General features: G+C 36.2%; 1 protein-coding gene across 1 annotated transcript in view; it reads right to left on the bottom strand.

Annotated features, from left to right (window-relative positions):
* The window catches only part of CRIM1 (cysteine rich transmembrane BMP regulator 1), a 197,970-nt gene that overhangs the window by 76,431 nt on the left and 106,068 nt on the right, over window positions 1-15,471 (bottom strand). The window contains exon 5 of the mRNA XM_075146636.1: window positions 7,450-7,571. Within this exon, the coding sequence (XP_075002737.1) occupies window positions 7,450-7,571 (122 nt within the window). The remainder of the gene's footprint in view (window positions 1-7,449; window positions 7,572-15,471) is intronic.

Below are 15,471 nucleotides of genomic sequence, written 5' to 3'. Positions count from 1 at the left end.
CCTTGTCCAAGTTTAAGCATCTAGAAATATCTGAGAGTCAGAACATTACCAAAGACATTAGCTTACCAAGAAAATTCACTTTGGCAAAAAACATTACTACTTCACCAAAGTAAATACTAGAAGTATTTACTTTTTTTTTTAAAAACTTTTAAAACCAGACAGAACTGCACCATCTGGCATCTAATATTCTTTGTATATGACATACCATCAGTTCCACAGAATCTATCTAGCATCTTGATTTCATTAACTGATATGAATGAAAGAAGTGAGTTAGACTTTGTCCTTGTGTTATTTAAAACTCAGTCCCTACTGCCCACTGACCAACCCTCCCACTCATAGTGAACCACTGTAAAAGCTTTGAGTTTGGTTTCACATCCAGCTGTGGTCCTGATAATTGCTAACCCTCCTCTTTTGTTTATTTACATGTTACTTATATGCATCTACAGACTGAATATTTTTACCAGGAATTCTGGGTTGACTGGCCTTCAGCTTTCTGCATCTTCCTTTTCCCTCCTGTTTTATATGTAACTGGTAATGACTTGCATTGTTTCAGATACTTTTTCTAATTGGACTATGGTGAGTATAATCTAGGTTCAGAGGATCTAAAACGTTTGACTTGGTTTGGCAGAGTGAACTGCTTTTTCACTATACTAGACCAAATTCTCACACTGCTGTGGCTGGTGATTAGCCACGATTTTCAAATACCGTTCAAATGTTCTGACTGAAGAAAAAACGAAGCAAATCCAAAAAACCAAAACCCCACCCCATAACCACTAAATCTCTCTACCTTTTTGGCAACAGATTATCTTACCTTCCTTTTATTACTTACCAAACAGTTATCTTTTGCTTCTCACAAGCTGCATTTTGCATCTTGTTATTTTTAAGCAGGTGTCTATTTAAAGTCCACCACAAAATTCCGTGGTTTTGGATGCGGAGAAACCGCACTAATGTTTAATTAGGATCAGGACTATATTCACTTCTCTGCTCTGGGACAGACTCTGTTACCTTGGTCAAATCCTTATTTCTTAAGAGCACATGGAAAATAAGTTTAATGAAAGTGCAATGTAAGTTCTATCAGGATTACTGCAACAAATAATGGGAACTCTGTGGTAATAAGCTGGTGTCTGTGAGGTGTTTCACTTGGACTCCATTCTTCCTTCTTTAGTGAAGATTTTCCTTCCTGACCTAGTATTTCCCATCAAATCCCTTCAGTACTCATTGATGCTCCCTTTAGAAACAGGTGATCCTTATTTCACTTTAGAAGTTGTGGAATCACCTTTATCCTTTTCCACACCATGAGCTTAATAATGGAACTGCAATTGATGTGAGGAGTAGCTGCATCAACAGGTGACAAGAAGTGTGATTAAAGAGGGATTTTAATCTCTCCTCCAATGCAGTACCACTGTATAGAGACGCAAGCGTGAAGAAAGCCAGGAGGCACAGAGAAAAGAGAAATGGCTCATTTATGTCAGTGGTATCTTCTCAAATGAGGGAAAAAATTACAGAAGCAGGTCTAAAACACAGGTTATGTGTCAAGTCAAGTGAATGAGCTTGATGATTTAGGAGATCACTTCTATACCACCACATGATCATGAGCACAGCCTGAAACAGCAGTATAGAAAGGGTCACAGTCTTTTAAGTCCCAGGGGAAGTTGTCATCCTTTCTTCCCTGGATCAATGCCAGTTCTTTTCGTGCATGCATCGGGTAGTCCCATTCTCAATGGACAGGGCAACGAAGTCCACACCTCACCTCCGTGGGAAAGGGACATGAAGTGCCTGGCAAGGCTGGACCCTCAAATCACAGCTCATATGTGGCTGTAGCAGAAAGCAGCCTGGTCCCCTTGACCTTGGACCTCATGGACACATTAACAAGGACCACTCTCACACATGCAATTTACCATCTTTCATAAAGCAATCAGAGACCGTTTTAAAGTAGCAGTTGTATTCAAGCAAACTTACTGAGAAGTGGAAGCTCTGGCTGACAGAAGGAAGCAGCTGCAGGATGCTTGGTAATTGGTCTCTCAAATTCTAAGGCACAGCTCGCGGTCAGTATGTGCTTTAGCGCAACTTACATTCAAGAGACCTATGCATCAATATCTAATCAGAGAACAGGCAAGTTTGGATACTCTATTGTTTCCAAACACTTCCACTCTTGCTGCACGTGCAGCTTTCAATCCCTTTAGATTCACTTGTTGATGCTTGTAATTTAATGCTGAATCCATTTTTTTTCCTTACAAGCTCTCCCATGAGAAAAGGCAGCACACCAGGATTAGTAGACAAAAATCCTAGTGACTAATATATTTTAGGTGGATTAGAAGAAACCTTGAATTAACTTCTGTAAAATGGAGAATTTTGGGAAGGACTGCATCTTGGGAATCTCTTGTTCGATTTTCCCCAAATTTATATCACATATCTAGTATCGTCTAGACAGAAAGCAGATTTCAGATAAGTGCAAGTAGGGTAACTTCACGGCAATTGGAATAACCTGCCTTTAAACAAAGCAATATACACCCTCACTGAAATGTGCGCTCTGTTACAATGCACTGGAACCACACAATAGGCACAACCTCATTTTCAGTTTCATATATTAAGATGAAATTATTTGCTATAGATTTCCCATGTTGCCTTATTTTCTCTGTATCTACCTCAACATTTCAGAAACAAGCACATTTGACTATCGATGTAGCTCTTCCCTGAAAACTTCACTACTGAACACCACTATACTAATCTCTGATTCCCACATACAACAAGCGGTGATGTATATAGCTATACCAGCTCTACCTCTAGTTATACTATTTTATGGCAGCCAGAGATTTAAATTTAGCAATTCATGCTTCTCTATCTCCTTCAGGCTAAAATTCTGTTACATGCACATCCTGGGGCTTGCCCTGAATGTCATCAAGAAAATAAGATCAGGAGAAACAGCCAGCCATCTTCTAAGCAAAGATGACTGACAAAATTCTATCACCATTGCTTTGTAAATCAGTGCTTACCAATGGTTCCAGAGAGTTGCAAGTTTTAATTTACAAATTAAACAGTAAAAACCTTTCTTCTGACAAGGAAAGAGGAGCAAGAAACAACAAAATTGCGGCCATCACTGTTGTCTGAGCTATCATTTTGACACCCAAAGACCAGGCAGGGTATGCTCTGGGATGGCCCAAATACTCATACTGGATAAATCATGACAGAGGAACTTCACTGCGTCAAAAGAGAACTTTGGTTTGATTCCTACCACCATTTAAACAACACAGAATGATTTTATTTACAAACATGCTTTCCTTCAAAATAAAGGAATCAATACATGCCTTAAAATTGACCTTTTTTATTGACTGACCTTTGGGACAAGAACCACATTCCAATGCCAGTAATACTCGTACATTAATTGTAATGATGAATTCTTTAACCACAGCAGTGTTTTAAAAAAGCACAAATTTATGTCTCCAGTTAGTATAACAGTTTAACGTAAAATACTCTGATCTCTGCAGAGATTCATGATTAAAACGTCACACAGAACTATTAGGAGCATCAGCTCTCTGTAATATATTCTTTCTTGTCAGCAATAAGAAATTTGTTCTTAGTACTTTCTAAATTATTTCCTGTAAAAAAAATTCAAAAAGAAGCTCAACCTATACAAAGATTGAACAGCCACAGACAGTAGGTACTTAACAAGACGCTCCAATTAAATTGAAATGTCAGGACCATTTCCAAGCAGGAGTAAACGTTATTTTGGTGATAAATAATGTTTATATAATTATATAACAAACTATGAGAAACAGCAAATTACACATGATGGGAAGATTAAGGACACACCCAAATCTGAAGCATGAAAAGAATGGTTAGCATATTGACTTACTGCTGTATTTATAATCAAACAGGAACAACAACTCCATGATCTGCAAAAAGTGACTACTGTAGAAGTTTCTCTCACAGCAGATTAATACGCTTTTCTAAGACAGAGTAACCAAAAGCTCGTTTGAGACAGTGTGTACTGGTAACAAAGATAACCACACAAAATCCACAGATATATCGTAGAGCTTCTAAATCTATTTTACATTAAATCCAGGAAGACCGTTTGTGAAAGAATGACTGGTCTGTCCCAAAAATGCTGACAAACAACAAAGAGAACATACTGCAGAGTCTCTACACGACACGTATTTTGCTGCCCTTACTCATTAACTACCCCCTCAATGTTGGCCAATGCTGTTCTGCAACAAGAGCAGACCTCTTTCCTCACAGTAAAGGCAGCCTCCCATACTCCCTCTGAACATGCAACTCTGCACCTATCACATTAGCACATACTTGCCATAAATATTACGGAAGGCTGGCCTGCTTTAACACTCTGCATATCATTAGGGTTACCTAAATACACAATTTAGTTACCCACAATACACAAACTGGATTTTTTGGAGTCTACATACACTTATTCATAATGGATGTCTTTATTTTAAGGTAACTTAAATGATCAGCATTATTCGTGACAGCTTTTTTCTCTGCCCCACCCCCGCAATACAATTATTTAATTCTAACATTAAATAGATGTTATAACAGCAGGAAAACTATACTAATGTGACATGGACACGTCCTTTTTATTCCATCCTCTTGCCTGTTTTCAGAGGTTTTCAAACACAGAAATAACTAATGGAACTCGTTGGTAACACTGATTACACAGCTTCCCCACTTACCATCTATAAACCCATTAATTTGCGTTTGACAACGCAAAACACACTCTTTAAAAAGGCATCTAATCCTAATTGGAAAGGATGAAGATAAGGAATTCAGCATCTTCCCGGCAGTTTGTGCCAACAGCTAACCACCCTCACTGCTGAGAACAGCATGTCCTAGATCTTACAGATTTTGCTCTTGTTACTTTGATGGCAATTTTTTTTTAAATGAAGTGCAGAAATTCATCTAAGCCTATCACTGTAAGATATTTCCTCCATCTGTCACTGATATCTACTACATCTCTTCTGCACTTGTTAGTATTTCAAGACCCTTCTAAAAACCAGAACTGGATATTATATTTAACTATCAGTCTCACGAACAACATTCCCCCCCTCCTCTTCATTTTAAACCGACAGAAGTAATCATAGGGATTATATACATTTTTTTTTACCAGTTTGTCATTGCACTAGACATTTATCTAGTCTGACAAGAACTTGTCAGAATTAGTTTTCCAGGAATTTAGAGGTTTTAACGTGTGGCTTGCAATATATGTCCTTGAACAAGAACCACCTAACCATCCTAAAATGCACTTGAAAAAACCCTGAATTATAAAGCAATGCAGATCAAGTTCTATGACTATTCTGTCCTCTTTACAAATGATCTGCCACACAATCCAATCATCACATACAGAACTCCTCATGAGTAGTTTCACAGTTGCTCGCAGCTTGTTGATAAAAATATCATCTTCAGGCTTATAACTATTTCCTCTTTCCAAAACGAAGCATCATTAATAATTGCACCTGGAAGTTTCTCATGTCTAAATATACTTAAAGCGCTTTCAAGTCACATCACACAGCATTATTTTTTAAAATCCGATTGTAGCATTAAGTAGCATAAAGACAAATGCCCTTTTTAAAAAAACAAACCACAAGTATTTAACTTTTCTGACCAGATTTCTCAAATTTTTTTTTTTCTTAAGAGGAACTTATTAAAAAAATAATTTTCATACTTGCCTGTAATATTTTAATACTGATATTTTAAGTACATAAACAAGATGAAAGATTATCTTTTCCTACAAACCTTCGTTTTCCTCCCATCTGGCCTTTCTGCTTTCCTCTCTGGCATCAACTTCCCTTCAAAAACTCTTTTTTTTTCTTCCAATTTACTCTGTCTTCATAGGCTACTAAGGTGAAGATTAGGAATGGGAAAGTCTGAGGGGCAAAAAGAAATCCTGACCCAAAAGCAGGTTGAACTTTTGGAGTGAGTTACAGTCAGCAATAAGGCAATGACGCACAGGGCAACAGTGCTAAGACAGTCCAAATTCACTGTTAATTATGAAAAATGAATATAACTCCTCCTTGGAAATAGGATATGAAAATGACTAAGGAAAAAAAAAAAGTGGGCAATTTAAACAGCTCCATCGAACACTTGGTATGATATATACTGCAACAATTTTGGTAGCGGTACCCACAAATGACCTGCAGGGATGTTGGCAAGGTAGTTTGTACCTTTGAAACTGTTTCACACCAGCAAAGACATTGTATCAGAAATTGGCTTTGCATTTCTTGCTCAAAGTACTAAAGTAAATCCTGAATCAAACATTGCATTGAGGTGTGTCACACAGTTAAATCAACTTCAGAAATGATACTTTAACAGAATGACACGAATATGAAACAAAGGAAGATGAATATCACTTTAGTATAACAGGCAGTATATAAACAAAAGTTAGGTAAGTTGCATTTAATTCTACAGTATCTACAATCTTATACCAAGTAGTGAAAGAATTAACCTGAAAGCTAAAGAATCCGTGACTCTTCCTGATGCAAATTCTTTTATTCATATGAAAGAAGTTAAACTCTATATATAATGCCCCATTATATGTACTAAGTATTATTTTTGAATCAGTATTTGAGTATTTAAAATATTACTACATGTAAATATCACAAACATTCTCCTGGGAAGTGTCTTCTATGTATGTTTATGTGCATATGCAATGAGGAATGTAAAATAAAAGCTGTTTCAAACATATGATACATGCACCACTAAACAAGATTAAATATTGCTGAATAAATATTAATCAGTAAATACTGCACCAAGATAACATTTTTTATGCTCAGAAATTATCTGAGCATGCAACCCTTCAAGAGTATTTTTCTCCTTCTATCTGCCAATAGTCAAATATCTAACTCTCTTTCCAACTCACCATATACGCAGTTCTATATATATAGCATAGAGCAGTCTTGAGATATAGTCACTTGCATTCAAGGTTTTTAAGCATTTTCTAAACATTTACATCAGGAAACAAAGAATGTGAATCAGTCTATTCTTACACTTACAATTTCCAAAGGCTGTACATTTGTGTTAAAAATTACTTTGCAAATGTTTCTTAAAGTGAACCCCATAGTCTAAACAGCATGCTTTTGTTTACAGCACTGCAACAAGCAGTTGCAGCGCTTAGCAAAAATTTCACTTCTAAAAGGACTCCAGTGTTCGCTACTGCAAAGGAGTACCTGAAAAACATGCAGTGAGGGAGTCTTGCTAAAACTGTAACTCCCTGGGTCATAGTGAAAAGTGCTTTAGAAATTAAAGAAACATGACAACTTACAAATGACATGGTTTCCCACTCAAGTATCTTCAGTAGAACTTCCGGTTCCCTCTTACTGAACAAACCTCAAGAAAATTATTTCTCTTAGATCTTGACAACATAATAAAAATAACCAAATGCCCAGCATCTCCCACAGACAGATAAAATCCTCCTCTCCAGGTGCAAGAGAAAGCATCACGTACCATTGACACATTCAAAGACATCACAGCACTTGCCAGGTGTTCCATCTCCACGTGAGACTATCTGGGGAACGGAGCCTGCCTCGCACATGGGGAAACCACATAAACCAGAGAGACACTCGCATCTGAAACCAAAGAACAGTAAGGAAAACCCCATAAATAAACGAAGCCATGTATAAAGGGAAAGAATAAGCAAGAGGAAAATGGAAAGCTAGAGCACAAGTTCCAGTATTAGCATATTCATATCTTAGAATCATCTTTTATTAATCCAACAACCAAGATAGCTTATCAACCTCAAGGGTTTTTTTAACCATCCGAACTCGTTTGCTGGTTAAGCAAACAAGAAGGTGGTACTGTGCAACACCAACACTTCTCAAGTGTTGTATGTAAAAACGTAGAAAACTCTAGTTCCAGATTGTTGGAAAATAATTGAATTATCCAGACTTGCAAGATTAGGCTTCTCCTCCAATTCTCTCTGAAAAATCAAAATTGGTGAAACACTAATAGCACTAACTTCACCAATTCATCAGAAGAGTGTTCTCTCATTAGGAAACCATATTACACCCCGTTTTATATAGGGAATAATTAAAGAGAAAGGAAGACCATGCAGAATCGTTAAATCTAAGCCAAATGAAAATAATTGCAGGTTCTCTTTTGTTTTTTGATGGTGCTGCCCTCAGTTTGTGAAGGGGCAACCAATTACATAATCTGGGAGGCTAGGTATATTAAATACTGTGGTTAGTTTTAGAGATTGGATCGTTCCAAAAAGAGTATTTTCTCCATGTTAGTAGTATTTATTTGCTTATTTAAGAAAACAGCCTAAAGAACTGGAAGACACAAAATGTAGATAAACAATAGTCACGTCTGTTTCCAGATTCTTTGCTTTATGGTTAACATAATAGTTTAAAAGTCAAACACTTAAGACTTCCGATAAGTTTACATTTAACAGAGTTCTTGCCCCGAACAATGGGCACATTATAGCGATAAGCAGCAATGATTCAATAAAATGAAAGACAAAATGAACAAAGAGAAATGCACAAATATCATAGCTGAGAGACTTCAAAAAACAGCACTTTTTTTTTTCAATTGCAAATGAGTTTTTTTTTTTGTAAAAAAACTTGTAGATTAATTTAGCATACTACAAATCCACATGAATTTCAGAAGGAAAAAAAGAACTCAACAGAAGATCCTGTAATTATGAGTTAACGAAATGAAAATAAGAACTCTACTTGTTAATAACTATTTCAAATATTTTAAGTATTCCAAGACAACCCCCACATTAAACCACCCATTAGTAAGAAGCATCATCAGCACTTAATGCGTTTGCTTATTTTTTATGCTTAAAAAGCAAGAAGTTTGGTTCTCCTCTACCATGCATGTCTCCTTAATTGCCCAACAGCCATTTCATCTCAGACCAGAGTTCAATGAATGAGGAAGAGCCATCCCTCAAAAGAGAGGGTTTTAATCTCTCTCCCTTTAACCTCATCAGTGTTAGATAATGTTGTTATATTCTCCACTGTAAGGTATTACTCAAAAGGAAATTTGCAAGAAGAAAAACAAGCAAAGTCAAGGAATCTCACAGAACCTTTATTGTACTATCTGAAAAGGATTCTTAAAATATTTCATTATAGCAGAGTGTTACTATAAAGGGATAAATGAGTCCTTGAAAAAACAGTATTAATTACATAAAATTTCACAAATAACGTTAAATATGTCAAGATAAAGTAAAGCAATTTAACTCTATGTGCACATATATATTACAGTATAGTCACAGTTTTAAAACAGGCATTTCAAGGATTTTTTTGATAATATTGTGCTTACCGTTAACAATAAAGGATAATGAACTAAACCGACAAAAAAGTAAGAATACAGAAGCCAAAGTTTTATTTATCATACTTTTGCTTTTGACATTTTCTTCTCAACTTATTTGGAAATACAAAAAAGGGGTAATGTAATTTTTTTTTTACTGTATGCCCTTTGCCTTCAGAGATGTAGAAGGGAAAAAAGCATTATGTCTTCTACTACATGGGAACAAAAGACCCAAAGGATTTGTGACAGCGGCTTCCCTTTAAGATTACTCTAATCTTACAGAATTCTGTACTAATACCTCATCTTTTGCTGGCCCAATAAAAGGAAGATACTTATTGGAGGGGGGGGGGGGGGGCGGGGAGAAAAAAAGAAAAAAGAAAAAGACGACCTCTAGTAATCAGCAAAAAAGAACAATGAGCACCGTCAGGTTCAAGGAATTTGTACCTTAACCCATCTAGCAGACACAGCTTTGGAAGATGCTTTTCCCTTGTGAGAAGAATGAAACACAGAAATAAGCACCTACATATTACTAAAGAAGAAAGAAAAAAAATCTTTTAAAACATATATAACAAAAAAAAGTACAGACACAGTCTGAAAGCAGTATTAAAATAAAAATACAGTATTAAGATAAAATAACTAGAGGTTACCAACATCCAGATAGCCTCTGGGAAAATAGGTTGATCAAACTTCCTGACATGTCTTTCACAGAGAAAATGGCACAGGTGATGGAAATATAGTTGTGGACCCTCATTTTCCAAGTCTCATGAGCTAAAATTACCACTCTTATTGCCTTCAATAAGCTTTTTCAGACATGCCTGTATCTTCTCTATTCTTTGCCTCACATTCATTATCATTGATGATTTGAGTTGCAGGAGAATATTAAATGATTAGATTAATAACTCGTACTTTTCCCCTCTTGTTTTCTTCCCAGTCAACTGCTTAAAAAACAAACAAACAAAACAAAACACAAACCCAAAGAACAAAAAATCTGAATCATCACATTGAATAACTTAAGATAGGACAATCTTCCAGAAGAAGGGCTGAAAAAGATGTTTAAAAGACTGGTGGGAGCCAATGTTCCTTTCTGCAGAACAGACTCCCTCTCATTCAGAGTAATCAAAGCTTCGCATACTCACTCACAGGGTAAGCAAACAAAACCCCACGCTCCAAAATTTTATAAATTGACTTCCCATTTGTTAAAAAATAATCCATGCATAAGAGAATGTCAAAGTACCAAAAGGTCTCAGATAGACATTTAAATAGTCTGCATTCTTTTCAGCCAGCTCTGCTAGGAAAACCTTTGACCATTGTCCAGGCTATTAGCATGGAAAACATTGTTTTGGAGACAGAAGTCTTTCAGGAAGAAACCCAAGGAATTCTGGTAGCCGAGCACAGCTGTCGCACTGCCAAAACACAACATCTGGAAATTCGGAATAAGTGATCCCCTTCTCAGTAAAAGAGCAAAATGAGCTTTATAGTACTAGATTTTTCTGAAGCACCTTTTGGAGCAGAGGAACAGATGGAAGAGAAGTTGTAGTCCAGCTCTGTGTTCTATCACAGGCAGCTATCCACCTGCAGGGTGTATCTTAGCCCTGGTATTGAGCATGAGGTTTGAAGTTTAGCAGGCCAGATTGTGATATGCCTGTTGCTAGTGGCCATGGTCCTTCTCAAAGTCATTTCTATAAAATTTAGCAGCTCAGACTGCTGATCAGTAAGGTATAATGTTGCTTCTGAGCTGCTCTCTCTATAACCGTAACTTGCCTAAGAAAAACAGAAACAGCAGAAGTTACTACAAGGAAACTTTCCCAGACAGAAGACAACTTTATACATTGCCTTCTCTCTTTACATAGCCTGCAGCGACACCACTGCAACATCAAATAGCACGGTGGCATCCAAAAGTTCCAAAATTAAAGGGAGGTCAGTACTTGAGGTACCGAAAAGTTGGCACTCGGTATCTGCCCCTCACACATGTTAGTAGCAAAGGCTCTAAGAAAACATGTTTCTTGGGATGTTATACCATAACAGCACTCAAGTCAAGTCAAGAAGAACACGTCCTTTTAACAAGGAAGAACAGTCCTGTAAGAGAGTACAATGTCCCCTAACAAGAGGGCCCAGAAAGAAAGAAAAAGGAGAATCAAACAGTCATGCAAGAGACTTCGTGGAGTGCAGCCTGAAAAGATGGTGGGATGGCCTGGAAGGAACCAAGAATCCCAAGTAAGGAGTCAGCTGTACTGAAATTTTGAAAATACAGAATCAAGCTGACTGGTAAAAGGAATTGTCTCCAGTTCTTCAGGTTAAAAAAGAAAAAAAAGTAATAACAACAATAATCCTAGAAATTCCAACAATTGAGCAAGGGAAACTTCAGTATATAAAGAACCAGAAACAAGATGATGGTCATTAACCAATGCTTTACAGACTGAGGAAGGTAACTGCTTCAGTAATATAAATGGCCTGATTTTTAATTTCAGTTTTTACGTTCTTCAAAACAGAAATAATTTCGTTACTTGCTTCTTTCATGTTTGAGGGTTTTTTGTCTGGTGGGGGTTTTTTTGTTTGTTTGTTTGGGTTTTTTTTGCTTTTATATCATCATTTTCCTTTTTCCTTTATGTCACCAAAAGTGCAAAAAGGAAGAAGAAGAAAAAAAGTATCAAATGGCATACCTGTAAATGACAATTTTTATTTAAAGTCTAATCATCTTGGTTCATTTACTGATGTTATTAAACAGATGAAAAGAGAGAAGGGCTTGGTTAGTCTCAGAAAAGCTGTTTTGATGGTAGGGTCAAGAGTTCTCCAGGCACAAGGCATAAGGGCTATGAAAATAAGAACGGGCACCCTGGAAAAAAGATTTAGTACCAGTGAAATGGAAGTTTGGGGCAGGGGTGTGTTGAGGAGAGGGATATTTATTTTGAGGATCAAAACAAAATTAAGTCTGAAGCACTGAGACTAGAGAAAAGCATTCCTGAAACATATATCACATTCCTGTGGAGATTTTATCACAGTCCCTTCTTTTTTTCCTTGCAGAAATCTAATACAATTTGCATTAACATTATTAGCACTTATGTTACCTAAATGTAGTAGAGAAAACCCCCACAGATCCGTTAATATAAACACTTAAGGATACTGTAAACCAAGGAATTTTCAGAAGAGAATTCCCAGCATTATCAAAGCTTGATGAACTAGAAGCAAGGAAAAGAGATTAAATGCAAAACCCTCCCTATCATCAAGTATACGGTGTAACAGATGACAACACGGCAAAATGAAATATTAATATAGCAATCTCATGAAATCAGGGAAGGATTATGTCCATGTTACTTATACTTGAAGCCACAACGTGGGTTAAGTGGGCAAGATGATGAATTTTAAACTGGTCAAGCTACAGCTTAAGGAATCAACCAAATACTAGTCTTAGAAAAGATAAATTCCAGTCCTACACAGAAAGTGACACTGCAGGCAAAGACAAAGCCATTGGGACACCTCCACCCAAGAAGTTCAGCTAGGATTTTCCTAAATCTTCAGACTTACAGACGGGAGAGTTTTTGCCCACAAGTTCTGGGTCATTGTTTTATACATTTTGCATTTTCAGTTTTAAAGATATGATCGAGCAAGTCACTAATGAAAATACTCCTTTTTCCTGGAAAGCTTTTAGTATTTTATTTTGGAGATCAATAATAAACCTGTAGAAAGAGAAGGCAGAAGAACAGTGGAAGTTGCATATAACACTTATTAAGCAGACCATTTCCAAATGCTCAAAAAAGTTTTGCATCACTTGTATATGAATTAAATGACTCATATGGAAGTTCTTCCTACTCTAATTCTCCAGGGGATTTATTTAGAGAAATCAAAGCTAGTATGCTCCCAAGTAAGAACTCCTTTCTAAAATTCTGGATATTGTTACAGATACCCAATATAATAGTGCATTTTTCCATGAGTAGAGTAATCTTTATACACAGGGGACATTTAAATATTACAAAAAGCAACTATGTAGCTTTTAATTAAAGATACTGTGAACGGGAACAGTTTTTCTGCATCTTTTGCATATTATTAGTGTTAGGAAATAGCAAACAGATGCTAAGCAAGGGAAGTCGTTGTAAAATCAGCATTCACATCAAGTAGATTACCATCTTTCCAAGTCTTATTAGAATCCAAAGAGTTCATTTGACTAAAAGACTTGATTTCATCCTTTGACTAATGTTAAATCAACTGGCCTGTTTCCCAGAGGGATGAGACGGGAAAAGAGGACAGTCACAAAAGAGTCATGCCATGGAACCAGTAGGCATACAACCCCTGGCCAAGTGCACTGACTTTTCAAGTGCACTGATTTTTTCATGTACACTGATATACATATAGACCCTTTTGAATTCATCAGTGTATGAAATAAAACACAATATAAACCAGTCCAACCCTGCATTTTTCTCATATTTTGCCATACCTGCTTATGTTTTTCTCTGTTGAATATCTCTTCGTTTTTTACCACTATGTACCTAAGTTACTCTTTCCTTAGGTTTATCAGCCTCACTCTTCATAATATAACAAACATTTCAAAACCAAAGATAAGGTATTAGTTAAGATGTTATACAAATGTTAGTTTATCTGGTATTATAAGAATCTATTTCTTTTCTTACTTCATTGCTTTTTAATGAGGAATTATAAATATCTGATACTCTTACAAATAAAACACAATTGCTAAGGACTTCAGGTGAAAAACACACTTACAAATAATAGTTTTATAAAGCAATTCACTAACTTCAATATTCCTGTAAATCCAAACTTTCTTACTCCTGAATGACTTATCTCCCTCAAACTAAGCCATTAGGGACTCAACATAAGCAAACCAAAAAAACCCAAAAAGCAACAACAACAAAGAGCAAAAAACCCCACCAACCTCCCCAAAACAAATTATTTTTTAATTTATCTGATTGTTCAATTTGATATCTACTCTTTCTTCTTTGAAAGAAAAAAAAAACCCAGTAATTATTTCATGTTTAGGTTTTCCATGCTGTTCATGGTATCAAACACCTTTTTCATACCCCTGAAGGCAATTCTGTACAAGTTTAGAAAGGATAAATTGACTAAGACGCTGTTTGAGGACTGTTCCTCCTGTTGTCATATGAGAGGCCAGAAAGACGGGGCAAATACGACCTTCTTAAAAATGTGGCAAACCATTAGATGATCATTTAGCTTCTGAATTTATTCCATTATGGACTAAATTTAAAAACGAGGCCAGAAGATTGCTCCAGAATCCCAGTGTTTCTGAAACCAAACAACTCCATTCAATTAATGAGACCTTTTCCATGTAGTGGGAACTATGTATGCAAGAACTGTAACCCTTTTCTAGAAACAAAATTCTTGAAATGCCACCAATAACATTTCAAGGAAGAGTAGTGAGAAACTACTTATTATTTTTAAAATGGTCTACAACCTTCAGTGACACTTTTAAAATAAAGGAAAAAAGGAAGCAGCAATTTGTGGCTGCTGAAGTCCGACACAATGTTTCCTGCTATTTTCTAGAGGAAACACAACTTCAAACTCTTTTGATGTAACCTCAATAACGTTGACATCATCATATGGTCTGAGTACTGTTGGAAACTGCTGGGAAATTCTCATGCCTACTTCCCTTCTAAAATGCAAACATCCAAGTGATAATTCTATTGCTTTATTGTGTATATGGGTCTCCCTAGGCACCTGTACAGTTGTGAGTTTGAAAACAACTGTCAAAGACATTACTGATCTCTGTGATACAAACAGAAATTTGCCTGTTCAAGTCAGAAATAATTCTGAACTGAATCACCTATTCAATTTCCAAACAAGTTAAAAGCTGATTAAGTAGAAGAAATGGAACAAAATAGAGTGGGAAGTCTTGGGAGGAGGAGGGAGAGCAATATTCAGATTGATCAAGGTATACACTAATTCTTAGACTGACAAGTGAAAACAAAAATTTGTACCAGAAATATATGCCTACCAGCTTATTACAAATTGAAAGAGTTCAAACACCAGATTGCTTGTCAAGAATGCAAACAAAACCAAATTCTATAGACACTACAATCTCATTCTACTTCCAAGCATAAAACACCATCTAACAGTAGATACAACTAAGAGTTACTTTATGTTATCTGGGTTAAAATTTCTTCTTAAGTTTCTTCAGTGAAGGAGTAAACATACCGTTAACACAGCACATGGTCAGAAGTACTACATATACTTTTCCATAAAAAGTCATAC

Source organism: Calonectris borealis, chromosome 3, assembly GCF_964195595.1.
Source record: "Calonectris borealis chromosome 3, bCalBor7.hap1.2, whole genome shotgun sequence".
Taxonomy (NCBI): Eukaryota; Metazoa; Chordata; class Aves; order Procellariiformes; family Procellariidae; genus Calonectris; species Calonectris borealis.
Note: the sequence above shows the minus strand (reverse complement) of the source record. Positions and strands in the feature narration are given on the sequence as shown.